The sequence below is a fragment of the Panthera tigris genome, chromosome C1 (assembly GCF_018350195.1).
Source record: "Panthera tigris isolate Pti1 chromosome C1, P.tigris_Pti1_mat1.1, whole genome shotgun sequence".
Taxonomy (NCBI): domain Eukaryota; kingdom Metazoa; phylum Chordata; class Mammalia; order Carnivora; family Felidae; genus Panthera; species Panthera tigris.
In genome coordinates this window covers 125,286,582-125,314,326 of record NC_056667.1, presented here as the reverse complement: position 1 = coordinate 125,314,326, position 27,745 = coordinate 125,286,582, and the positions used below count along the sequence as shown (strand labels likewise).

Below are 27,745 nucleotides of genomic sequence, written 5' to 3'. Positions count from 1 at the left end.
CATGATACTCTATATAGAGAATCCAAAAGACTCTGCCAAAAAAACCACATGAATTCAGTAAAGTCACAGGATACAAAATCAATGTACAGAAATCTGTTGCATTTCTGTACACCAATAATGAAGTAGCAGGAAGAGAAATTAAGGAATCAATCTCCTTTACAATTACACCAAAAACAATAAGATACCTAGGAATAAACCTAACCAAAGAGGTGAAAGACCTGTATTCTGAAAACTATAAAAAAAAAATGATGAAAGAAATTGAAGATGACACAAAGAAATGGGAAGACATTCCATGCTCATGGATTGGAAGAACAAATATTGTTAAAATGTCTATACTACCCAAAGCAATCTACACATTTAATGCAATTTCTATCAAAATACCAACATTTTTCACAGAACTAGAATGAACTATCCTAAAATTTGTATGGAACCACAAAAGACCTTAAATAGCCAAATCAACCTTGAAAAAGAAAAGCAAAGCTGGAGGCATCATAATACCAGACTTCAAGTTATATTACAAAGGTGGAGTGATCAGAACAGTTTTGTGCCAGTACCACAAAAATAGACACATAGATCAATTGAACAGGATAGAAAAACCAGAAATGAACCCACAACTATATGGTCTATTAAAAAGCAGGAAAGAATATCCAGTGGGAAAAAGATAGTCTCTTCAACAAATGGTGTTGGGAAAACTGGACAGCAACATGCAAAAGAATGAAACTGGACCACTTTCTTAAAATCAAACACAAAAATAAGTTAAAAATGGATGAAAGACATAAATGTGAGACCTGAAACCACAAAAATCCTAGAAGAGAGCACAGGCAGTAACTTCTTTGACATTGACTATAACAAGATTTTTCTAGATATATCTCCTGAGGCAAGGGAAACAGAAGCAAAAATAAACTATTGGTACTACATCAAAACGAAAAGCTGCACAGTGAAGTAAACAATTGACAAAACTCAAAGGCAGCCTACGGAATGGGAGAAGATATTTGCAAATGATATATCTGAATTATACATAATTATCTGTATCTCTGTTATCTAAAATATTTAATGAACTTATAAAACTCAACACCTCAAAAATGAATAACCCAATTAAAAAATAAGCAGAAGATATGAATAGATATTTTTCCAAAGAAGACATTAAGATGGCTAAACAGACTCATGAAAATATGCTCAACATCACTCACCATCAGGGAAATACAAATCAAAACCACAGTGAGACATCACCTCACACCTGTCAGAGATTATGTAATTTAAGTCCTCCATTTAGCACAGTGTTTTAGGAATAGTAGGGACTCAATAAGTAGTGTTGGTATATATATGTATATGTATATGTATATGTATATGTATATGTATATATGTATATATCTAAATATTTATTATTCTATTTATTCTTCTCTATTTCTATTTATTTGCTCTTAGGGTATTATGTAAAATTTTGTTTTATCAAAGTAATTCCTATACATAAATAATCAAATATCATTGAAGTATCTTTCTCATTAAAAGCAGTCTTGTGCCTACTTTCCTAACTCTTACCTCCAAAGCAGCCACATTTACTATGTAGCTTCCATCTTCTGATAATCACCTTCATTGTTCTCTAATTAGCTTATTCTATTCTCTATTTATTAGCTTTAGAGAGTATTTACTGACTTCTCATTATGACCTTTGAGAATTGCTTTGTTATCCCAACTTCTCCCCTCCATTTTCCCAGTAGAATTAGAATTTTCACTTAAACTAGTACATCGTATTTATACTATTACAACCATAAATATTGTTCACTGCTGAGTCAAGTAACTCACAATGATTATCTGCCCTCATATAGGTGTTTGTTTTCTTGGAGTAAATTATTTCCTTTTCTTTCATTTGCTTAATTTTCTATGTACATACAGCTTGTTCTTTTTTTTTTTTTTTAATTTTTTTTTTAACGTTTATTTATTTTTGAGACAGAGAGAGACAGAGCATGAACAGGGGAGGAGCAGAGAGAGAGGGAGACACAGAATCCAAAACAGGCTCCAGGCTCCGAGCTGTCAGCACAGAGCCCGACGCGGGGCTCGAACTCACAGACCCTGAGATCATGACCTGAGCCGAAGTCAGACGACTAACCGACCAAGCCACCCAGGTGCCCCTGGCTTGTTTGTTCTTAATACATCTACAGATCTGTTGAATGCCTGGTAATCATTGTTTCAAACTCAAAAGCCCATGAAATAATCTATCAGTTCCATTTTTTCTGTCGTGGAGACCTCCCTTCACAGGATTCTGTCCTTGTGCTCTAATGTGGACAGGTTGCTCTCTTGTCTAAATGTCATGCTAGGACTTTCCTTAGCATTTTAGTTTGGGGCTTGTTTTTGAGAGAGTTTGCTAATGTGAATATAACTAGAATGAGGAAGCATTAATATTTTAGAGGGATTCAGATTATTAATATATACTGCTTCTATGTCCTGGATTCACCAGCCAGTGAGGTCACATAAAATGAGGTCACATTTGCTTTTGATGCCCAAGTTATAATGGCTCAAGCCTTCACAGTTTGAATGCAAGATCTGCACACCACTAACTGCAGAGTTCCCGCTGAGTTTTTCTGGGGATCCCTAATAGGATTATGCTCATGTGTGCTCACTAGCTAGTCCATCTGCTGGTCACCACAAGGCATTTGCCATGTTCTTCCTCTTTTGCTGTGACTCCCCGGCAATATGTTTTGCCCTGAATATTGTTTGAAGGTGCTGATAGTATCCCTCATAAAATGGATGTTATATTTGCCAGGGGCATTTTCTCCTGATGTTACTATTTCCAAGAATGCCAGGGGTACTAGGTTTGATGGGAGGTCATCAATGACTCTTTCCCCAAGTCCACACACTTCCCTACACCCCCTCCTCCACTGCTGTACTGTGGAACTCACAGTCTCTTTCAGTTTTTCCTCTCTCCAAACCAATAATCATCAGCATTCACAACCCATTCAGTACCCATTTTGTCAGGAACAACATAAAAGCTAGAAGGTTCAGAAGCACAGCTCAACTATGTAATTTATTACCAAACCAGAATGTTTAACATTTATATTCTAGTGAGTTTCTTAAGCCAGAGAAACAACTTTGAAGTAAGATAAGTCCCCATTCTGGAGATAGAGAACTTCTTGCAACTTTGAAATGATGGACCTCTTTTTCTGCTAGGAAAGATTTTAAAAACCTTAGAGTCTACTTTCAATCCAAGTACTATATTGAAAATCTTTAAATATGCCCATATTTAAAAAAATTTTTTAATGTTTATTTTGAGAGAGAGAGACAGACACAGAGCGTGAGCAGGGGAAGGGCAGAGAAAGAGGGAGACACAGAATCTGAAGCAAGCTCCAGGCTCCAAGCTGTCAGCACTGAGCCTGATGTGGAGCTCGAACCCATGAACTATGAAATCATGATCTGGGCTGAAGTCGGATGCTTAACCGACTGAGCCACCCAGGTGCCCCAAAATATGTCCATATTTTTAAAGAAATCCTCAAAAATTTTTTCCTTAGGAGAATTTGGAAACTGTCTATAGATATTTAGAAATAATATTGAATTGAAATAGTAAATATTTCAGACTTCACTAGTTCAAACTGGACTTTGTCTTAAAAATGATGTAATTTGCTGAATTAGCATTTTCAAAAAATACTTAAAAGTGGAAATGTCACCAACAGAGAGATCTGCAGATAACAACAAAGGAAAGACTTTTTCTTGTGAAGTTTAAAGTAATACCATGTTGGTCTTTGGGGCCAAATGAGAGAATTGTTTTCAAAATGAAGGCCATATTATTCCAGAAAGAAATTTAAGATAGTACAGAGACCCTTTATCATCTTCCCCTGCCTCCCTGTGAAGTGTCATTTCCTCCTTCTTTAATGTTCCAATTTTCATTTAGTGGAAGAAGACACTACAATTTACCAAATCAGTAAGAGGCAGAGCCTGGATTTTAACCCAGGTCAATTTGAATTCAAAACTGGTAGCTATTTCCTGCCTACCATATTGTGACATGTCATTTTGGATGGGTACAAAGATGTCTCTAAGGCGCAGGAGTTGTTCTAAGGGAACTACTCAGCTGTGTGGATTATGTGGGATTTCTCTGGCATATATAATGGTTCCCTGGTGATCCACACTCTATGTTGAAGGAGACTCTGGAGAAGATCTTCTGTGCAAGTAAATTTAATTCTAAATCTCACTGTCCCTCCCCTTTCTCCTAATGCCTTTTCTTCCATCCCTTTTTTAGAGAGAGGCCGAGTAACTGGTTGCTGATCCTACACTCTGCTCCCATAAGCCATCCACATGGCAGACCTGACTTACCTTTCCTATGACATCTGTTAACAGTTTAAGTGCCAGAGGATCATGAACCAAGGAGTCTGTGTAAAAGGAACCAAGGTATTTCTTTGGGTTGGTCGGATTGTCCTGGGCACACAGATCTGGGCGCATGTTGAATCCGTGGGAAATTCTTCCTACTGTGAAAGGGAAGGCACCACCTGCAAGTAAACCCATTAGTGAGAGGTTAGTGTCATTGGAAAAGATATTTTTCAATCCTCATATTGTATGCAAAGAGGAGTTACTGTAGTCTATTATTTACAAAGAATGTACTGGAACCTAAATGCTGGGAGATGACCCAAAACAAATGATATGAACTCATCTATGAATTCATGTTCAAGGAATTTATTCTAAAGAAAGAAGACAAGTGTGTGAAGTTATGTGGTCAAGGTTTTCAAATGTAGCATGCTTAAAATAGCAGAATACAGAGGCAACCTATCAGCTGGGAAATATCCAAATAATGATGGCCTATCCATAAATGTACTGCCATGCATGCAACCATCAAAAGTGGTGGTTGTGGGGGTGTTTGTGTGTGTGCCCAAGAGTCACAAACTCCAGTTCCCGTAAGGATCAAGCAGGAAATGTAAATTACTGAAATAGGCCTATTTGTAAATAATGGTGAATGGTAGGGACTCTTGCAAACTGGAGAGCTTGTAGTCTGACTAGAGGAATTTAAACAAAATAAAACAAAAGCTATGCCAACCAAACTAACCTTGACTTCAAAAATGGAATTTGGCTCCCAAACCATCATATACTTTATGACTAGAATGATGGCTGCAAGCATGTTATGGGCTGAATTATGTCCCTCCAAAATTAATATGTTGAAGCCCTAACCCCCAATATAACTCTGTTTGGACACAGGGCTTTTAAGGAGGTAATTAAGGTTAAATGAAGTCATAAGGTGGGACTTTAATCTGATAGGATTGGTGTTCTTATAAGAAGAGACTCCAGAGATCTTTGTCTCTCTGTGCATGCACAGATTAAAGGCCATGTGAGGACACAGTGAGTAAGTGGCCTCGTGTAATCCCGGCAGACAGGTCTCACCAGAAACCAACCCCGTTGGCACTTTGATCTTGGACTTCTGTCCTCCAGGACTATGAGAAAATAAGGTTCTGTTGTTTAAGCCACCGAGTCTGTGGTATTTTGTTATGGTAGATCAAGCTGAGTAATGCAGATACGGTCTTACCTCCATGTGCAAAACACACTTTCAGTTTAGGAAATTTCTCGAACACTCCTCCCATGATCATGGAGCAAATGGCTGTGGTGGTCTCTGCTGGCATTCCTGAAAGAGGAAGCAGTCACAGGGCACAGAGCTGGTCATCTCCAGCAAGAAGCTCAGTGATGCTAGTGGTTGGGGAACGTCTGCTTGCTGTGATTGTGACAAACATGAGGTTGCTGCCTCAGCATGGCTTGGTTGTAGACAACCTTTACTTTGGCAAGCAGACCATCTGAAGTTTCCTATGTGCCACTTGCAGGTGGAGTCATTTAATGGCCAACATAGTCAAGGAGCCAGAGGACCTAGCTTTTGTCCTGATTCCTCCAGCTTCACTTTAGGATGTTGTAGGGCAAGCAGAGTACAATGAGTCTGGGTTGAACCCTAATTCTTCCAATCTTCTGCTTCCTGGCCTTTGACAAATTATTTAACACCCCCAGGCCTGTGCTTCTTCACCTGTAAAATGGGGACACTGTTGCCCATCTTGCAAGACTATTATGGAACCTTGCAAATGATGATGTTGAGAAAGTTCCTGGCCACTGGCCAGAGCTTCACATTAGAGGCTACATTAGAGCCTCTAATGCTTCTCATTAGAGAAGCAACAATATTAGTTGCTTCTGTGTTTCAGTTTCTTCATCTGTACAATGGGTTTGTTCTTGCCACTAGTCCTCAATAAATATCAACTAAAATTATAATTCCTGCCAAATCTTTGCTGCATCTTAGAGATGAGGTTGAAAATAACTGGATTAAAATGAATTATTTCAAGTGCTTTGTGCTCCTAGAAGTAACTGTTCCATGCTGACCCCTTTACCTCCACAGAGTTAGTCTGGGTTACATTTCCAGGCTACTGCTTTTCAGACTACGACTAAAAAATCTCTGGGGGAATCCATATGCAAGCCTGTACCTTCTGGGGAAGACTGACTCTCTGGCTGCCAAGTGGGGATTTACTAGATGCTCATCCTGCTCCGAATCTCTCATTGCTCTATGGACAGAGATACCTCTGGCTCCCTGACCTTCTGGGAATTCTGGGAGCACAATGATTCATATCCACCTGGGAGAAGTTTGTGGGCAGAACTTCCTGAAGGCAGAGAGATGGAGATGGACAGCATCACTTCTTTTTGGTCCTGTGATTCTGCTCTCCATCAATTACCTGGACCATGATTGCATAATCCATTCTCCAAACAGGAGCCAAAGTGGAATATTTTCAGTGTCTGTTGCATCATGGCCCTCCCCTGCTGGGAATTCTCTAATCTGCTAATGACCACTTTTCCATTCACAATAGAATTCTGAAATTAGCCTGTTTGTTTGTTTATGGTCTGTATATTTGCTTGTCACCTGTTTCTTCTAACCAGAACATAGGCTTCAGAAAGGCAGAGGTTTTTGTCCGTGTCAATATCCAAAGTGCTAGGTACAGGGCCCAGCATGCTGGAGAGGATCAACATATATTTGTTGCATAAATGAATGATGAAATGACTCTTTATGCATATGTTCTCCTCTATTTTTCATGTGGGAGGCTGTAATGTAAATAAGTTTGTGGGACTTGTCAAAGTGTTATGTGAGTTAGGATGAGATTTTCTTTGGAGCTGGACAGCATTGGTCGCCCTTAAGTTATCTCTTCTTGCTAATTGTTGCTCGAGAATTTGGTGGGGGATGGGTAGGAAGCTGCCTTACTAAATACATTGGTCTAAAAAAGAAATCACAGAGGCATAAAATGTCAGAGCAGAAAGATAATCCAAACCAGCTCTCCCATTTTAACATGAGAAATGAGCCTAAGAAGGTAAAGTGATTTGCCACATGTTATAGAAATAGAGACTGGCTGGAACTGAAATTCAGTTTTCTTAATTTCAATATATGGCTACATTTAATTCTTCATTGTGGTTCCTTTATAATTACTTGTACTAATTGAGCTGAGGGGAGAGAATGGATAATGGCTTCCCTAAAGAAAATCCTGGGCTGTTCATCTGGGAACCCCACTATTCATTGGGTTTATAGATGAGCTGCACTTTTTACTTGTGGCCACAGTTACTGTCTCCATTTCTTGTTATCAGGGGTAATAAGGAGAAATTGGATAGGCCAAGCAGAGGTCTCTCCTTTTTTCCTCTCCCTTACTCTCATGTGGAACCGTGAATGAATAGTGCAGGAACAAAGAGCAGAAGAGAGAAGCAGATAATAGGAAAATTAAAAGCCTGGGTTATCTACAATATAGGGCCTCAGATCCTTCGGTGTTGGAAATTCTACTTGTAACTCCAGTGTTCTCATTTGCAAGACCTGATGCTATTATTGGCTCCTTAAAAAAAATCTATTAGATAGGCATGGTTAGTTATTTTGGGGACCTTTTTGGGAGTCTGTTTAATGAGGTAGCTTTGGAGTCAGACAGATTTGTGTAAATTCCATTTTCACTTATTAACGGCATGACTTGGACAACTTATTTAACCACTGCAAGACTCAGTTTCTCTACCTATAAAATGGTTATTATGATGTCAACCTCAAAGAGTTTTGTGTGGATATGACTAAAATTAAATAATATATACAGCACTTATCTAAAAGCTCAGGAACTCACAATTCTGTTCATTATTCATACTTTCTCTTTTTGACATAGTAGTATTCCAGAGATAATTGGAAAAAAAACTCAAAGGCTTGATCCTCTTTTCCAGACTCTGAGCTGACACAAACCTACAAGCCAAGGGAGCCAGTATTTGGCCATTCGTCCATCCATCTGCATGTCCCAGGGGTGGACAAATAGGGAACAGTTCAACTTTTCAGCCACCTTTAAAGAAGCAGTGAGAGAGAGAGAAAGTGAGAGTTATTTGGATGAGCCAGCAAATATAGTGGACTATTTTAGGAAAACTATTTTTCTCTGGGTCTATATTTATCTGAGTAAATAGGCTAAAATACTTAAAAAAATTTTTAAATATTCATTTAGTTTTGAGAGAGCAAGAGAGAGACAGAGCACGAGCAGGGAAGAGGCAGAGAGACAGGAGACACAGAATCTGAAGCAGGCTCCAGGCTCTGAGCTGTCAGCACAGAGCCCAACACAGTGCTCAAAACCACGAATTGTGAGATCAGGACCTGAGCTGAAGTCAGAAGCTCAACTGATGGAGCCACCCAGGTGCCCCAATAAGTTAAAATATTTTTGAAGTTGTTTCTTGATCTATGTAAAAGAGTCATTGAGAAATTCTGCTCCTGCTTAGAAAATAAAAATGTTACTTAGAATTAATAAGGGGGTTGGTGGATTTATCATTGAGGTTGATTAATTTAATATGTTGTTTGGCAAAAAAAGTCACAGGAAGTATCCATCATTCAACTGTTTTGGCTGAGAGCAAAATGCTTAAGGACTGATCCCACACATCAGATGCAGGTGAAATTCTCCCTGCTGGTTCTGACTTGATCCATTCTTTGAAAAGGATTGTTCAGATTGTATCCATACAGTCAGGGCTAGCGTGTTCCCATATTTCCCCCCACTTAGAAACCTGAGGATGTAGAAAGTGAAGAAGTGATGCATTGGTGGCCAGGGGCTCATGACTGGCCTGGAGCAGGCTGGCCTGACCCAAGCCGTCAGCCATTCAGAGTGTGACACCAGATGGAAATTTCCGGGGATCTCTGGGTACTCATGAAGTCTTAGGAGCCTAGCTGAGTCCCTGAACAGTCTGTTGAGAATGAGATGACTTTAGAACATCAAGAGCCATCAGTGCCTCAGCTGGGCAGGTACTGAGATGAATGTCATGGGCAAACCTTTCAGGGCCTTCTGGGAAATGGAAATCCTATCTGGATGGAATGACTTTTGTGCAACAAAATGTTTAGTTTAAAAAAGTTCCCTCAATAGGCATTGAGTATGAGTGCTTAACAAGGTTCAAAACAGATTTTCCTTAGCGTATCTTTCCCAAATAATACTGAGGTGCTGGAGTGATTCATCCTACCTTTACATATAAATATGTGGGCTAAACGGGCTGATGCAATGCAAGTTCTGGGCTTAAGCATTTTTATTTTTTTATTTTTTTATTTTTTTATTTTATTTTATTTTTTTTTTGCTTTTTTAATGTTTATTTATTTTTGAGAGAGAGAGAGAGAGAGAGAACATGAGCAGAGGAGAGGCAGAGAGAGAGGGAAACACAGAATCCAAAGCAGGCTCCAGGCTCTGAGCTGTCACCACAGAGCCTGACATGGGGCTCGAACTCATGGACCGCGAGATCATGACCTGAGCAGAAGTCAGACGCTTAACTGACTGAGCCACCCAGGAACCCCAAGCCATAGATTGCTTTTAATGATACAAAAATGTCAAGTGATACCTCTTTCACAAACAAGGGACACAAAGGGAAAAGACAAGCTGGGCTGAGTGTGGGAAAAATGACCTACAACATTGGTCATAATTAAATGACAGATTGGTTTCAGCATATGATAATAAAATGAACAAACCTGAATGACTCAATTGAAGAAATCTATTGGATTTCAATTTATGTAAACTTTGAGTGAGAGAGAAATACCAAAAAGGTGATTTTTTTTAATGCTAAGAAAATTAGTAAGTGAAGACATATATATAATTTTGTCAGATTCTGCTCTCAAACTTGCTCAGTCCTTTCATGAACTGAAATTTCAACCCCCAAGTATACGCATCATGTATTCTCTTTAGAGAAAGGCAGCATATAAAAAGAGCAAAGAGAATCCCCAATGTTTTGCAAAGTTGAATGCCTCAGGGCTTAAGCATTTTTAAAATGAAGAAGCAGGGTGCCTGGATGGCTCGGTTGTTAAGTGTCTGACTCTTGATTTCCGCTCAGGTCATGATCTCACAGTCATGAGATCGAGCCCTGTGTTGGGTTCTGTGCTGAGAATGCAGAGCCTGCTTGGGATTCTCTCTCTTTTCTCTCTCTCTCTCTCTGTCCCTCCTCTGCTCATGCATGTGTTTTCTCTCCTTCACAATAAATAAATAAACATGAAACAAATAAAAAAAAAATAAAATGGAAAAGCAATTCTTGGACAGTAAGGGATTCTGGAAGTGGTAGGTAAAGAGTAGGTTGGAGAGAAAGGGCTTCTAATTCATCAGGTTCTGGGGGCAGAAGGAAGAGAAGCTAATTAGTTTCTGATAATTAGTCTGGGTCATCTTTTTCGGATGGATTGACTTGACAAAGTTACAAAATCATGGTATCTCAGTGAGATTTGACTCCTCATTAGGATGTAACTTTATTCTATGTGACTGTTACAGTACATTTCTATTCAATTCAAATTAGTAAATACTTTTGATCCCTTCTGTATGTGAGGCATTGTAGAGAACACAAAAAAGCACTTAAACTCTCAAAATCATATCTCATATTAATTGAGAACTTGCCATGTGCCAAAGCTGTTATAAGAATTTTACAGTTGTTAACTAGTTTAATCCTTTATAAGATGAGTACTTTTAAAAATTGAAATACAGTTGACACACATGTTACATTATTTTCAGGTGTACAATATGGCAGTGTGACAACTCTGTATGTTATGCTGTGCTCACACAACTTAGCTACCTTCTGTCACCATACAACTCTATTATAATATCGTTGACAATATTCCCTGTGCTGTACCTTTCATCCTCGTGACTTATTCATTCCATAACTGGAAACCTGTACCCCCCGTCCCCCTTCACCCAGTTTGCCCATCCCACAGCTTCTTCCCCTCTGTTACTGTTCTTATTTGTTCGTTTGTCTTTTAGATTCCACATAAAAGTGAAATTATATGGTATTTGTCTTCCTCTGACTTATTTCACTTAGCATAACACCTTCTGGGATGAGCACTGTTATTACTCTCATTTTACAGAGAAAGAAACTAAGGCAAATAGAGGCTAGGTAACTCACTCAGGTCTTACGGCTGGTAAATGGGAGAGGCAGGCAATCTGCCACTATCAGTCTGTCTGCCTCATACTTGTAACAAGATCATTTTTGTGCCTGAAAACTGACCTGAGCATGTATGGTTGGGTTCACCCACTAAGAATGGTAGTCTCGGAGATAAAGGGGATGGTTAGACACTTTGGAACTCCAGGATCCCCTTGAAATGACAAAGTCAGCTTGGCTCATGGTAACTCCTCTCATTTGCTTCAGCCATGTTATTGACACAAGTTAGAGACTAGTGAAGCTGCCAAGTCTTGCTAACCAAACAATTGTGCTGCCATCCCCAAGATACCACAAGTCAGCCAGGGCCTGGATGCTCTCCTGAATCCCCCAAGAGACCAGCCCCCAAAACAGCTTATTTAGAATGAGTGATGGGTTGAGCTAGTTATATGGAAAATATCCATTTGGGATGGCAACTGGTAGCTCTTGCTTTTTGAGCTCCTTAGTAATTCATAAACCCAATCCCAGTGAATAATAAAATGACTTGCAGTCGAAGGCTTCTTACATTGTGTTGAAAACAACTTGGATGCACAAGTAAATAAATCCTCTTTCAGAGCCCATTAAAGTTTCTAGAAAACATTCATTGCATCAGTCAGCCACTGCAGCCAGTAATCTCCAGGGAGTTCAATATTTAGAGGAACATTAAATTTTTCAGGTTATTTAGGAGGCAATTTAATAGGTAACCCCCACCCTCAACTGGTGGGCAGCGTCCACAGATAACAGACATGGAAAAATTTTTGCATGTAGTCAGAGCTCAATAAATATTAAAGGAATACATAAATGATCAGTGATTACAGTGCCTAATGAGTCCACCTACATCTATTTAATGAATTATTGAAAATTTTCCATTTGCAATGAAAGAATAGGAAACAATACTGTTATAATTCTAGGAGGGAAGAAATAAAAAAGTGCAAATGAAAGTAGAATTATGCATCTTGATTCCTGATACTAAGAAAAGCAGATTTAGTTGCAGAAAGAACAGCAGGGTGGAGGAAGACTGGTAGAGAGGATCATGGGACTGTGGACACTTTAGGGGGATACTTAAGAGATGAAAATGGCACTGAGTTCCTAAAAATATACTTTGTAATGCAATATTTCAAATATAGAAAGTTGTAAACAATAGTACCATGAACTTCCATATATACTCACCAGTTTAGTTTCAAATGTTAGCATTTTGTGGCTTTGTTTTGTGTTACATATTTTAATTATACATTTTCAAGATATATGGCTTAGAAAGTATCTTAATTGAGGACTGGTTAAATGAATGAAAATATATCCATATGTTGGAATATTATGCAGTTATTTAAAAATCACACATTAAAAGAATTTTGATATATATTGGAAATTCTTGATTATGATATGAAATCACATATGTAGTAGAATTCAGATTTAAAATATAGATATATGCAGAAACACACAAGCAAAAAGTCAAATGAAATATATAATAACAGTGGTTATTTACCTTTGGGTAGTGGGATTATGGTTTATTTTTGTTTTTCTCTTTGGGATTTTCTGTATTTTCCACAATTTCTTCAAAATCACTTCATAATTTGAAAAAGTATTTTTTTTCTAAAGCAAAATAATTTTTTTTTTTTTTTTGCATGTCACTAGCATGGTCTTTTACACCATGGCTGCGATGAGGGTAATATTTCAGCTTCCAAATGAAAGAGTAGGAAGATAGAATGAGGGATGGAAAGTAAGAGATTTTCCTGAGCCAACTCTGGGCTGATCAGGGAAGCATTTCTGCCTGTCCCTCTTCTAGTGGAATGGCCCATTCCTTTTGGGGGACTCTGTCCACGTTTCCTGCTGTGTGTAGCATGTCATCAGGCATCTTTCTCTCCCCCTGCCAGGGGAGTGGCACACTGATATTCTGTCCTCCAGCACCGAGCACAGTGCCTGGCCCAGTTGCACGTTGGCTGAGCGAGCGCTGCATACTCACTGCATAGATGGGGAAGAGTTCCTGCGCGTTCAGGTCCCATTCATTGATGTGGGAGCCAATCTGGACCCCTGGAAAACCCAGCTCCTTCACACAGCGCTCCATTTCCTTGACGGCCAGCTCAGGGGCCTGCATGGGCAATGTCCCCAGACCCACAAACCTCCTGGGGTGCTTTGCAACGGTGGCAGCTAGGTCGTTGTTTAAAAGCTGGCACAGGTCTAAAGTGTCCTGAGGTTTGGCCTGATAGAAACAGGTAAGGGAGAACCATAATGTTCAAAACCTATACTTCTTTAGATATTTGCTCTGAACAACACCTCCCTTGGGCTGAACCATTTGTCATTCTCTATGGCTTTACCCCTCAACAAGCTGGGGTACATTCAAATAGGCACTGGCTGCAGGGGACCCTGAAGCAGATCACTAAATGCAAAGAAAACTGCTAGTATATTGCTGATTGATTAGAAAATTGAAGCTATCATTGGAAGGGATAGACACAGTTACTGGACCTGCTGTCATTCTGTAGAAGAGATGGAATGAGGATGGGCCACACTCCCCCGCCCATCCCAGCTCAGACAAGGGCCTGAAAGGCTGAACACAGAGCACCACAGCTCCTCCAGGCAGGAGGCAAGGCCTGGTGAGTGCCCCACACCACCAGCAGCACACCTCCTTGTATACCTCATCATGGGACCCCCTCCTGTCCCTGTCTGTGTTCCTCTGCATCCTTCCCATTGGCGGTGACACTCAAGAGTTACCTTAGCAAAATGTTGAATGTAGATGGTTGGCTCTCTGTTCCCCTAACTTTCCCTTCTTTGTTGTTCTCTTTCCTTTTAACTTCATCCCACCCCACTGCCAGGAATTTGGTACTCTCTTGAAATTCCAGTGGTCCAGTCAAAATGTTATGCAATCTTATAAGTTTGACCATATTGAAATCTTAGGGCATTTTTATTTTAAAGAATGAGTCTAATCACAGGAACGGATAAAGACTAAAATACTAATGCTGGACTATGAGCACAGGTGGGGGGAACTATGTGGGAGCAGGTGCTATTTCCATTGCTCCTTAAATCACAACACAAATGAATATTTACTTGGTTGAATGGATACTTAGTGCACCCCCAGCTATGTACAAAAATGACCTTCCACAAGCTTGCGATCATGCCTGAAACTCAGCATGTGAGACTTGATCACTTGGGGAAAGGCATCCAACTGCAGGAATCCCATTTTGAACTGTGTGTTTCCCTGGGAGAGGCAACATATGAGGCCATTATTATCGCTCTCACTCTGTAATCATTGTCGTCTCAGAATAAACTTGCTTGTCATTTACTCAGCAAGGCAGTGCAGGAATGAATCATGAGACAGGCAAGTTCTGATGGGATTAAGGTTGAGTCTAGAACTGACCCATTCAGTGGAAATGTAATATAAGTCACTTACTGACACGTGGCTCCTGGCTACCATTCTGGACCGTGCGGGTCTAGAGCAAGAACATGACTAGGAAAAAGGCTGGGGAAGCGACACTGCAGTGTGAGAAGCTGGGGGTGACTGCTGGTCTCTAAAGAGAAGGAGAATTGGTGTGTGTGGGGGGGTGATGTCAAGACTTGAGGTATCTGTCTACTCTCTTGTGAGCCTGACATGGGCCTCCATCCACCAAGGAGATGATTTCAGGTTCACACTTACCCAGTAACTAAACATGACAGGAACTGTGGAAAGAGCTTGCACGGTCACCCCTAGACACAGACACAAAGAAAGACAAAGACAATGACATGAATAGTCCAGTCACTCTTCTGGCATTTCCCCAGGCCCAGGAAGTCTCCATCTCAATCTCCCCTTCCCTGCTGTTCCTCCCTGTCTCCCTTCTTTCAGGCTCTCTGCCGCAGGCCTCCCTTATCCCTCAGCCCCAAGTCTAGGGGGAGGGATGAAGACTGGACAAAAATGACATCATTCAAGAAAAAATTAATTTGCCCCATTTGTCAAGAGCTATTTCTACCCTCCTTCCTGTGAAGTTTTATTTAAGCAAGTCATTTTTCCATTAATTCTTTCAGAGCTTTTCATTTTAGTTCATGGGTGACAGTTTCTTAGCCACCTTCCCTTTTAATTCATCTCCTAAGGGACTCTGGGTGGAGTCCCACTGTCTGGAATGGAATGCCCAGAATGGGTCTCTGGGTTTGGTCCCAGAATCCAGCAACCAGGATGCCTAAAATCTCTTGTCTTCAAGCTCCTGGAGCTGGGGTATTAGGAGAGATGCTGCCCAACCGAGCTGGTTCCTCCTTCTGCCTTACCCACATCCAACCCACTAGCAAGTCCTGTTAGCTCTACTCCAGTTCCTTTCATTGCCCATCTTTCCCATTTCCTGCTACTACCTGGTCCAAGCCACAGGCGTATGTGGACCACTGCAGAAGCTCCAAACTGGTCTCCTACCCTCATTCTTGTTCTCGTACAGTTTGTTCTCTATTCGGAAATCAGAGTAAGAGGTAAAACTCAGATCAAGTCACTTCCTTGCTTAAAGCTTCCAAGGACTTTTCATCACACTTAGAGTAAAATCTAGACTTGAACATGGTGTAGGAGGCCCCACACAGTCTCTCCCAGGGCTCCCATTGCTCTTTGTTGGTCTCCTGCCTGTTCTTTGGAACACTTTACTGTCCTGCTGTTCCACCTGCCTGGAATGCTCTTGTTTTGGCTCATCATAGGATAGGCTCCTTTTCACCTTTAGTTCTTGGTTGAAATGTCAGCTCCTCAGAGAGGTCTTCCCCAACTCCAGCCACTCTCTCACCCATTGTTCCATTCCTTTCCTTTTCTATGCAGTCTGTCACTACTGTGTTTAGTGGCTCACTCTGTGGTTTCCCCTCCTTCAAGGTAAAAACCACGTAAGCCTGTCTATATCTCTAGTGTCCAGAGAGGTATCTGGCATGTAGACCAGACCCAATGAATGAAAGAATAAACTATTATTTAGTGAGGACTAGAGATGACAGTGTTTGATTAGAGAGCACTGTCAAAACATTGTTACAAGATAATATTTACGTTCATTGATTAGTAGAAAAGAGATAAGCTCCTTTCAATTGTAAAATCTTTACGTTTTACCTGAATATTTTTGCTTACATTGCTCTATTTCATTTCTACAGTTTGTAGATTAGGTGTGAAGTCACATGGCTTAAAAGTGGTGGAATGAGGCTCCTGTCCAGCATTGCTCTTTCCCTACACCCCAGTGGCCATTGCATGTCATAGATCTCATGTTAGCATGGTAAATTGCACAATTTGTGAGTTGGTTGGTTTGGATACATATTCTTTGGTCTCTGGGAGCTGAAAGGGAAAAAAAACCAAATCTAATCTAATTGGAGCTTATATGTTTTAAAACAGGGGTCTTGGACCCTATGACATAGCACGATATTCCCCAAATTTACCTGTTGATTAAAATGGTAAGGGATGTTGTTATAAAAAAAAGTGCCTAGGCCCTCCTTTGGACATTCTGATTCAGTGGATGGGGCCCAAAAAAGAATTTTAGCAAGCACCACAGGTGATCCTTATCCTGAGAGAGGTTTGGGGAAAGCTTTTATGGTGGAATGAGAGAAGCGGCCGTATGTACAATCCTAGCTCTGCCATTTACTAGCTGTGTGATCCTGAGCAAATTACTTAACCTCCTTGCATTCCTTAGGTAATAATTGGTACTGTTGAGGGAGGATTAAATGTGAGCAGGTATGTGCTCACATCCCTCTGACTTCTCTGGGACTTTTAGCTTCCTTCATGTAGAGAGGACTGAGCTCCCACTCCATCCCTCACCAATTCTAAACTTCCTGGGTTGGTTCCAGAACCAGCTTCAAGAAGAATTCAACCTAGTTGAGGGCTTTGGAGACACAAAAATGTCATCTCATTGATATCTTATTTTGGTCTTTCTCAGCTCTGTGTTGGATCTTGTAGTGAAGAGACCCAGTGGCTGCCAGTTACATTTCCCTCCCGGTGAAGATGGCATGGATTTCTGGAATCTTCTATGCTGGGCCTTCATCATTTTATTTTCTTACCTCCATGGAGGTGGTAGGATATAGTTGTTAAGCCTTTGGGTCAGACTGCCTGGGTTCAAATCCTGTTTCTGCTCCCTACAAGCTGTGTGATATTGGACAAATTGCTTAACCTCCGTCCCTCAGTTTCTTCATCTATAAAATTGGCATAATAATAGATACTATCTCCTAGTGTTGTTATAGTGAGTTAATTTATAGTGAGTTAATTGAGTTAATACATGGTAGGTGCTGAGAGCTGTGCCTAGCACAAAGTAAATGCTCAGCAAAGGTTAGTCACAATGGTTCTCTCAAGGATAGCCATGGAATTAAACACAAAACAAAAACTGAAGGAAGCACACTTCATCTAAACTGCAGTCATAGGCAGTGGTTCTGACACCAGTTATCTGAGTGTCATTTCCACTAAGTTTTCTTTGAAAGGGTGGGTCCTTGCTCAAGCTTCACATTTAAATTATTTTTTAACATTTTAAATTTATTTTTGGAGGTAGAGCACACGCCAGGAGGGGCAGAGAGAGAGAGAGGAAGACACAGAATCTGAAGCAGGCTCCAGGTTCTGAGCTGTCAGCACAGAGCCCAATGCGGGGCTCGAACCCACGGACCGCGAGATCATGACCTGAGCCCAAGTCAGACACTTAACCAACCAATCCACACAGGGGCCCCTCAAGCTTCACATTTAGAGCAAAACCTTGCTCTTTGCTCTAGGTCTGGGAAGCTTGTTCTGTCTTGCTCCCCTCCCACCCCATATACTTCTAGAACTGGGGCATATACTCTTGTGTTCTGTGGAATAGTCTACAGAAATGCTTCAGACTTTCTGCAATGTTCAATTTGAATGCCAGTTTTTTTTTTATTTTTTAAACTTTATTTATTTATTTTGAGAGAGAGAGAGCGAGCGCATATGTGTGTGGGGTGGGGCAGAGAGAGAGAGAGAGAGAGAAGGAATTCCAAGCAGGCTCTGCACTGTCAGCTTGGAGCCCAGTATGGGGCTCTAACTCACGAACCTGTGAGATCATGACCTGAGCCAAAACCAACAGTTGGATGCTTACCCAACTGAGTCACCCAAGTGCCCCTGAATGCCATTTAAATATATTTTTAATTTTTTAAAAAATATATGTAAAGCAGTACCTGACCAAAAGTATCCTAGACCAAATTCTTTTTTTTTAAATTTTTTTAATTTTTATTCATTTTTTGAAAAAGAGAGACAGAGCGTGAGTGGGGGTGGGGCAGAGAGAGAGGGAGACACAATCCGAAGCAGGCTCCAGGCTCCGAACTGATAGCACAGAGCCTGACGCGGGGCTTGAACACACGGACCGTGAGATCATGACCTGAGCCGAAGTCAGACGCCCAACTGACTGAGCCACCCAGGTGCCCCTAGACCAAATTCTTAAAAAAAAAAAATTTTTTTTAATGTTTATCTATTCCTGAGAGAGAAAGAGAGAGAGAGTGCCTGAACGCATGAGCAGGGGAGGGGCAGAATGAAAGAGGGACACAGAATTGGAGGCAGGCTCTAGGCTCTGAGCTCTGAGCTGTCAGCACAGAGCCCAGTGCAGGGCTCGAACTCAAAAGCCATGAGATCATGACCTGAGCTGAAGTTGGATGCTTAACTTCCATCCAGGTACCCCATCCAGGTGCCCCAATCCTAGAACAAATTCTAACATGCTAGAGACTACCTCCTCATTTGGGGCTGGCAGGTTACTCATTTTGTGCAGACTTTGGAATAAAACATCTTCTGCTGTCTCTGTATATATTTGAAGATCTTATAAATTGGTCTTTGATAAAGAAGCTGCTAATTCTAAACTGCTCTTTCATTTATGTATATGCATTCTTTGTTTTCCATTTTAAATCTAGACCACTAATGTCAAATTTTAGGCCTGATGGTGTTGCAGTGGTGAGTTCCCCGTCATAGCACATGGGCACAGCTCTTGCATGTCCAGAAGGCTCAGTGTAGCTTCTTGGAGCATATGTTCCTCAGGTGGCACAGTCAACCAGGTAGTAATAAGTGAAAGCACAACATGGCCATCATACCTTATTTTAGATAGTCTTTGAAATTATTTTTTCTTTAAAGTTTATTTATTTTGAGAGAGAGAGAGAGACAGAGAGAGAGTGGGGGAGGGGCAGAGACAGAGGGAGAGACAGAGAGTCCTAAGCAGGCTCCACACTGTCAGCATAGAGCCTGACATGCAGCCTGATCTCACTAACTGTGAGACCATGAGCTGATCCAAAATCAAGAGTTGGACACTTAACTGACTGAGCCACCCAGGTGGCCCTGAAATTCTTTTAAATTCTAATTCTAATTTTAAATTATAAATCCTTTATATCTTAAATATAAGATAAGGAAAACCAAGCAGTTCTTAGAAATTGTTAGTGATTCAGCTTTGAAACAAGAATTTCCTAATTCTCCTCTTTCAGAGTTCTGGATTAGTTTCATTGTAGAGTATTCTGAGATTATATGATTAACTTTCTTTTTAACTATTACCCTTCCCACCCCTTATATGTCAATGGGGATGTTCTGTGTACTGTGCACTGAGACAAACCATAGAAAGAAAATGGATTCCCAAATCTGACTAAACAAGCACTTGGCATCCTTAATCTGTGAATTCTAATTTTTACTGTTTTACTTGACTTTATAGTAAGTAAAGACATTTGAAGTTAAAAAGTTTAAAGTAATAAAATACCACTTTTATCTTTTTTGATGACATAGCATTCTACTTTAAAATAGGTTATACCTAATAAAAAAAAAAATTTAAATCCACACTCTAAAAACATTGTAAGTGGAAGGTCCCATCCCTCCCCCAGCAAAGCTGTAATAGGCTGGCCCATGGTAAAAAGGCAATCAGAAGCTGTTTATCACACAAATCACATCAAGTGGTGGTCAACACATTTTAGACACAGACATTCCTTTTACATTAGATGCAAACATTGGTAGCATTTCTTGTCGTAAGTACCTGCTTGGTCCATTTCTCTAATACGAACTTCTGGATCCCAGCAGTTCTCTTGGACCACTCTGAAGACCCTCCCATCTTTCAGCATCTTTGCTTCCCCCTAGGAGACAAAACTCACATCAGCAAAAGGTGGCCTAAGCTTACTTATTCTTCATTGTATGCTTTGGAACATGGTTCTCCCCTAATGTTTTTAGGGGTTTTTACTTAGTCCTCAAAGAAGTAGAAGTCTGTTCATTTAACAGGCCTCAGCTTTTTATCCTCATGCCTTAATGTTGACTTTGAATCAAAGGGGTGTGCTCTGTGAGAGTCTGTGGCTGGACATAGAGAGAAAAAGGTCATGGCCATAGCCCTTTGGGGCTGCATACTGAGGATGGCTGGTCACCTTGCTGATCTGAACTGCTGGCTGCAAGACCTGAGAGGATGGCCCAGTGTCTGGAAAAATCCAGATCCATAACATTTTAGATTTGGAAAGGGCCTCTAAGATAGACATCTAGTCCAACCTTTTTGTTTTATAGAGGAGCAACAGATGGGTAGTGACAGTAAATGATTTATCTAGCAGAGCAAGTCTCACTGATGTCAACACCTGCAGTAGGAGGCAGGCAATGAAGTGAATCACTTTAGTAGCACGTATGAAATTTGGTGCTGAGCTGCTGGCTTCCACCAGGCACCATGTCTGCCTGTGTACACCATGTTTAATACTCAGTGCAGGGATCCTCTAAATTGGACTTCCATTTGGTGATCCCTAGAGAAAAGGGAAAAGTCTTATCCAGGTCTTTGATATCAGAGTCATCAGGTACAAATCACCATTCTACCACTTACTGTGTAGCCTTGAGCAAGTTAAAAAAACATCTCTGAGACTCAGTTTTCTCATCTCTAAAATAGGAATAATGTTACTTACCTTAAAGGGATGTTGTAAGCATGGAATGGGTAATCCATATAAGGTACTGAGTGAAGTATCTGACACATGTTAAGTGTTGGTTATTGTAAGTACTTGCTATTCATGATGTATGGCTAATTAGGGACTAGACTATCCCCTGATATTCCCCTGCTTTGAGGGCACACTACCTCTGTGGTGCTTCAGGGGCTCAGACTTGCCTTTGGGCCCTATATGATTTGGCCTAGTGGGTATGTGGTGATCAGAGGCCTTGTGCTCTGCTTGGTGGAGTCCTCTGCCCTTCTGCTCGTCCTCTTGGCTTGATCATGAGTTGCACACAGGCCTTGCCACAGCTTCCTTCTCCATCCTTCTATTCCATGGATAAGACCTTCCCTGCCTCCTACATGGAGGAAGCCAGCTACTTTTTACCTTCACGTGTGGCAGACCGTTCATATTTGGCATGCATAAGTAAGACCTCACATTCATGTTTCATTTCTTTGTAAAATTTTTTTTAATGTATATTTGTTTTTGAGACAGAGAGAGAGACAGAGAGTGAACAGAGGAGGGACCGAGAGAGAGAGGGAGACACAGAATCTGAAATAGGTTCCAGGCTCTGAGCTGTCAGCACAGAACCTGATGTAGGGCTTGAACTCATGAGCCGTGAGATCATGATCTGAGCCAAAGACAGACACTTAACCAACTGAGGCACCGAGGTGACCCTATGTTTTCATTTCTGATGGCTGTGGAAAAGGTCAGCAAGCAAGTGACTTGTGTAACTGAGATGTCTACAACTCGGCAGACTTGAGTCTCTGGACATCAGGATTGATTTCAGTTCCCATCCTTTTCTGACCTTGGCAGCATCTGAACAACCTTCCCAGATTGCGGAATCTCCTGTGAGAGTCTTGGTGGAGGCAGGTCCCAGACTCCCTTTGATAAAGCCCCAAAGCTCCAATACTTGCTCTCCTTGCCCCAAGCTTGACCAGTCAATGCTTGGGTTTTAATCAAGATCAAGGGATGCAAAAAGACAGGATCAGTGAATTTATTCTCCCAGCGATGCCAGCAGTGGCTACATGCTGTGTCCATCGGCAGTGGTACCAGTGGCAGTGTCCAGTGTCCAGCTAGGAGGCAGCAATGCCCTAGCCAGGCTAGTCCTGTGGTGTGGCATTGGCTGTGGCTTCAATCACCTGCACATCTTATGATTGTGGTTCCCTAGGCATGTGTAATTCTTGAGGGGCTTAAAATACTTGCAACTAATTCCTTTTCTGCTTAAACTAACCATTGTTGGTTTTTGTTATTTGCCACCAAGAATCTTGAATGATACTGATTGCGCAAAGAGAATATAGGAACACATGTCTTTCCATTTGGTGAAGAAGGGAGGGGAGAGGAATGACGGTAAAAGAAAAAAATCAAGAAATAAACTTTTATTTGCCAAATTAGAGGCTTTATGTTTCTTTTACTCCTAAATAGGGAAGCTTAAACACCATAAAATAATCAGAATAGCAGAGTGCTGAAGAGCATGTATTCTGACAAACCTGGGTTTAAATCTCATGAAAATACTTACTACAGTAGAATTGGCCAAGTTAGGGGATTTCTGGGCTGAAGACTCACTTTTTCTATTTGCAAAATGTAGATGATTATATTTGTCATGCTTGTGGCCACCCAGCATCCTTGGAACACTTCTGTGTGTAAGGGAAGTTTATGAGGGAGATTCCCGACTTCACTTTCCCAGCCTCCCTTGTAGTGAGGGTACTAACATGCGTGTAAAAGCTACCTTCTGGTATGGGTGCTGTCTGAGGTATCAGACGTGGCTAGAGCAGAAATGGTAGCACTTTGGTCTCCAGTCTCAGCCTGAGTGTGAGGTTCCTGTCTCTGGCTAGAAGAGGCAGCACTTGCATCTTTGCTGACACAGCCCCCCCCCCCCCCAGGTATGATTGGGCATTATGCATGTTAGCACAGCCTCATGGATTGATCTTTTGTCCTCCCAGGAGGTCTGTGAGCTGCCTTTCCACTTAAGCAAGCTAGAGTGGGTTCTTTTGTTTGCATCTTAGAACACTGAGTGAAACAGGAGATTCAGTAATAGAATGTTTAAAAAATTTTTTTTAATGTTTATTTAGTTTTGAGAGAAAGAGAGAGAGTGCGTGTGCGGGTGAGGGGCAAAGACAGAGGAAGACAGAGGATCTGAAGCAGTCTCTGTGCTGACAGCAGAGAACCCAATGCAGGGCTCAAACTCATGAACTGTGAGATCACAACCTGAGCCTTAATTGACTGAGCCACCCAGGTGTCCCAATAGTAGAATGTTAGTAAAGAATTTAGCACCTCAGAGAATATGCTCAATCATTTTGGACCAAATTTTACCATATATTATCAATGGCAGGGGAGGAGTTTGGGTTTTTCTGGGAGATAGATGAGTAAGTTTTGGTTTCAGACAAAGAAGAGCACATTAAAGCAGAAATGAGTCATTTAGTTCAACTCTTGCATCTTATGGATGCATTGACTTGTCCAAAGTCATACACTAAGTTGGTTTAGGGCGGGGATAAGACCCAAGTTTATGGAGCCATTTTCCACACCACCACACTGATATTGGTAATTGGGGGCTATCTAGTAGGCAAAGGTTAGTTACTATCATTTCCTAAACGTTCTGATCTTTTGAGGGGATTGTACTCATTGCATGGCAGGAAAATCAGACTCACTAAACCTCTCTCTCCACATCCTTCCTGTTGGATCCATGGTAAGGCTGATGAATGACAGTAACTGTCAGTAGAAGTCTTTCTGACTGTCAAGTACCACAGAGAAGCGGCTGTATCCCATAATAGGCTCCCAATTCTCATTGTTTCTTCAGCCAGAATTTTGGGACCTGACAGCCATTGTTAAGAATCAATTCTTGATCCCTCTCACTTTACATTTGGGGACCCAGTGTCTTTTCAGGGCTGCAAATGTGCCTCAGAGGGCAGCACTTGGTGCTGGGGGTAGGACAGAGGAGTCTCTTGGGTTATGTTTTTAACGTTAACATCAGTGTCAACCAAGATCTTAAACTAAACTAATAACCAAATAATTGGAGTAAGCTGCTCTAATTTATTCAACCCACAAAAAAATTTCATTTTTCTAAACTCTCTAAAGAAAACCAAGTTCTTTTTTTAAAAGCTTCCCAACCAACGATTGCCACCCAGAAAAACCATTTCAAATATACCTCTAATATTTTTAAAGCCAGAACACCATGACATAATAGAAATCATGGTATTGAAGAAGTCAGGAGACCAGGATCCTATGTGTAAACACTTAACCTCCCAGAACCTCAGATACTAACTATAAAATAAGAGTTTAGAGTAAGTGATGTGTAAGGTCTCTTCCCAGGATGGTGTAATATGCTGCTCCAATCCTCCTGCAGGAATAAAAGACCTTTTCTCCTAGCTTCTGGGAGTGTTGCCAACAGCTCTGGGCTATCAGCCCCTATGGGGAGATAGGAAGACTGCCTCAGTTGAGAAGAGTCACCTCCCTCCCTCCAGGTCCTGCTTCATTTCCAGGGCAGCCCACTTCCAATGACTGGTTGACAGAGTTATAAAGGCCCCTCTCTTTGTCCTCCCGCACCCCCAACTTGGGACAGTTCTGAAGGTTAGCTTTAGAGCTCCAGGTAGGGTTGGCTGAGGCTCCATTGAAACATCACAGCTCAACATTGCCTTCTGTTCTATCCTGCTTCGTTCTCTTCACTTCCCACTGGTGTCCATTGTCCGACACTTCCTGATAAACCTCCTGCATGCTAATTTCTGTCTCAGAGTCTGATTTCCAGGGACCCTAATCTGTGGCACTTCTGGTTTTCACATTCTAATTCTTTTTTTTTTTAATTAAAAAAATGCTTATTTATTTTTGAAAAAGAGAGAGAGAGAGAGACACCAGGCTGTCAGCACAGAGCTCAACGTGGGGCTCGAACTCAAGAACCTTGTGACCTGAGCCAAAGTTAGGCGCTTGGCTGATTGAGCCACTCAGGTGCTCTTCACATTCTAATTCTAATACTATCCACAAATAAGTTCCAATATGGCTGGTATTCAAATGACCGGTACTGCATGTGTCATTAAAAGTGTGTGTGTGTGTGTGTGTGTGTGTGTTTAAGTTTATTTTTTTATTCTTGAGACAGAGAGAGAGAGAGAGAGCATGAGCTGGGGAGGGACAGAGACAGAGAGAGGGAGACAGAATCTGAAGCATTCTGTGTGAGCTGTGTGTTCTTTATCCACTTGAGTGGCTTCCTGGCTCCCCAGTGACGGAATGAGAGATAATAGAAAAAATATTTATTGGTCTCTGCCCCTGGTTCCTGGCACAAAGCTTCTGAAACCCTTGTAATTTCTTAAGTAATAAGAACCCTAGGAGCATCTCTTACTTTAACATTTGGTCTTTGAACCCCTGACTTAGGGCTGCTAAAACCCTCATAAATTCCTAAGTGGTAGAGCACCAGGAGCATCTTTTGTTCTATTGATGTGACTCTGAGTAGACTCCTGGATGGCTCCTGGATGGCAGCTGGTCATCAGAAAGACCAAGCCATGATGAGAAGCTTAGAATTTCCAGTCCTCCCACCACTTCTAGAAATGGAATTAATAATTGAACATGTCTACATGAGAAAGCCTCCAAAGAATCCCAATAGCATGGGGTTCTGGGAGCTTCCAGAATGGAGAACACATCCACAGCAGGAGGATGAATGCATCTCAACTCTATAGGGATGGAAGGTCCTGAGCTTGGGACCCAGGTGAAAAACTGGGTAGGCCTTTCTTTTTTCTTTCTTTCTTTCTTTCTTTCTTTCTTTCTTTCTTTCTTTCTTTCTCTCTCTTTCTTTCTTTCTTTCTTTTTCTTTCTAATGTTTATTTATTTTGAGATGGAGCATGGGCAGGGGAGGGGCAGAGAGAGTGAGAGACAGGATCTGAAGTGGGCTCTGTACTGACAGCAGAGCCCAAGGTGGGGCTCAAAATCAAGAACCACAAGATCACAATCTGAGCCAAAGTCAGACACTCAACTGACTGAGCCACCCAGGTGCTCCAGGTTTTTCTTTATGGGGGAAATAATCTTGAGAGCAGGAACCTAATGAGATCACGCAGAATAGTATGTGTGAAAATGCTAAACAGATAGAAATAATGTGTATGTGTATATGTGCATGTGCACGCATGTCTGTATTGTATTCCCAAGGGCCTGAAAAGCACTCAGTGGATGTTCTTGATGCTTCTGACCCAAGGATTTGTAAAGGACCCCATGCCTACCCTCTGAAATGTTCCCAAGTGTTCTCCCCCCACCGGCTCTGAAAGGAGGCCATGCAAACTGACTTGCTACCTATACTTTTATAAATACTCAACCAAATGACAAATGGTGTGTTTTAGTTGTGAACAAAGCTCGATTCATTCCAAGAGCAATGAAAAACCAAAGGTTAAGAAGACAAACACATGGGGAAGACCAGAGAAATGTTTTGGAAAGATTTTTCAGAGGACAAGAGTCTCTGAGGTAAATCAGTCATGGGGGCTACAAAATATTTGTTCAAAAGAATGTGGGAGAACAGAAAGAAATTTCAACTACCAAATACTGGATTTTCTCATTGCTTAGCCTAATTTCCATATTTATTTACATTTGCAAGTTGTTTTTCCAGTGACTGTAATCCCTGACCACTATAATTATGAAAAATACAGATCTGGTTCTGTTGTGTTTTGATTTGTTTTTGAGAGGGAAGAAGAGTGTTACTGTTTGTTCTATTTAATTGTATCCAATTTTGCTGGAAATATGTAGGTGGTAGATATGAAATGTTTTCGTTCCTGTTTTCTTTAGGAGATTTACTGTTTATGAATCTCTCTCTCTCTTTTTTAAAATTTTTTAATGTTTTATTTAGTTTTGACTGAGAGAGAGAGACAGAGCATGAGTGGGGGAGGGGCAGAGAAACAGGGAGGCATAGAATCCGAAACAGGCTCCAGGCTCTGAGCTGTCAGCACAGAGCCTGATGTGGGGCTCGAACTCACAGACCGCAAGATAATGACCTGAGCCGAAGTCAGACACAACCGAATGAGCCACCCAGGCGCCCCTGTTTATGAATCTCTTGACATAAAAACAAAATGAAATGAAAGTCATTCAAATGCAGTACCAAGGTTACAAACTGGACTTCAAAACTAATCACAGACTTCCCAGTCCTGCATTTGGGGCTTCTCAGTAGCCTTGAAATCAGCTCCACCCAGACTGTTCTCTTCCTTAGGCAGATTTGAGGCCAGCTGAGATCATCAGCTCCTGGGGTAGAACTAGCACTTTTAATGGGAGGAGTGTAGCACAGTGTCTAAACCAGCACTTAGTGGGTATTCTTTAATGAAGGTGAAAACGAGCCACCCAGAGATTCTGATGTTCAAAACTCTTTATTCTCCACTGCCTTCAGGATCAAGTACAAAGGCCTACACCTGTTCTTCAAGACCCCGTCTGATGAGGCTTCTGCCCACCTTTCTGGCTTCTTCACACCCCTTGGCTCCCTAAACTCTGCCTGTCTCTGTTCATTTTCCACAGAGCCATCAAGGTGGTCTTTTTAAGCCATTAAGACCCTCCAGAGCATCTGTGCATTGAGAATAAATCCAGACTCTGCAGCATGTCCCCAGCATCCCTCCATGACCTGG

The 27,745-nt window shown here is 41.3% G+C and overlaps 1 protein-coding gene and 1 long non-coding RNA gene across 6 annotated transcripts in view; one reads left to right on the top strand and one right to left on the bottom strand.

The window, feature by feature from the left end:
- Positions 1 to 27,745, top strand: part of LOC122240897 — a 63,688-nt gene that overhangs the window by 28,267 nt on the left and 7,676 nt on the right. For 2 of the 4 annotated variants that reach the window (XR_006220668.1, XR_006220666.1), the window contains exons 3-5: positions 4,228 to 4,376; positions 5,868 to 5,870; positions 9,608 to 9,620. This is a non-coding gene — a long non-coding RNA (uncharacterized LOC122240897). Of the gene's footprint in view, positions 1 to 4,227; positions 4,377 to 5,867; positions 5,871 to 6,345; positions 8,437 to 9,607; positions 9,621 to 27,745 lie in introns of those variants that run through there. The other 2 variants (XR_006220669.1, XR_006220667.1) reach the window with 2 other exon arrangements.
- The window catches only part of ACMSD (aminocarboxymuconate semialdehyde decarboxylase), a 54,168-nt gene that overhangs the window by 19,000 nt on the left and 7,423 nt on the right, over positions 1 to 27,745 (bottom strand). Inside the window, exons 3-8 of one of the 2 annotated variants that reach the window (XM_042994321.1) lie at positions 20,258 to 20,354; positions 14,986 to 15,035; positions 13,321 to 13,557; positions 8,200 to 8,293; positions 5,500 to 5,595; positions 4,302 to 4,474 (exon numbers count right to left, since the gene is read on the bottom strand). In XM_042994321.1, the coding sequence (XP_042850255.1) occupies positions 4,302 to 4,474; positions 5,500 to 5,595; positions 8,200 to 8,293; positions 13,321 to 13,557; positions 14,986 to 15,035; positions 20,258 to 20,354 (747 nt within the window). Of the gene's footprint in view, positions 1 to 4,301; positions 4,475 to 5,499; positions 5,596 to 8,199; positions 8,294 to 13,320; positions 13,558 to 14,985; positions 15,036 to 20,257; positions 20,872 to 27,745 lie in introns of those variants that run through there. The other variant, XM_042994322.1, reaches the window with a different exon arrangement.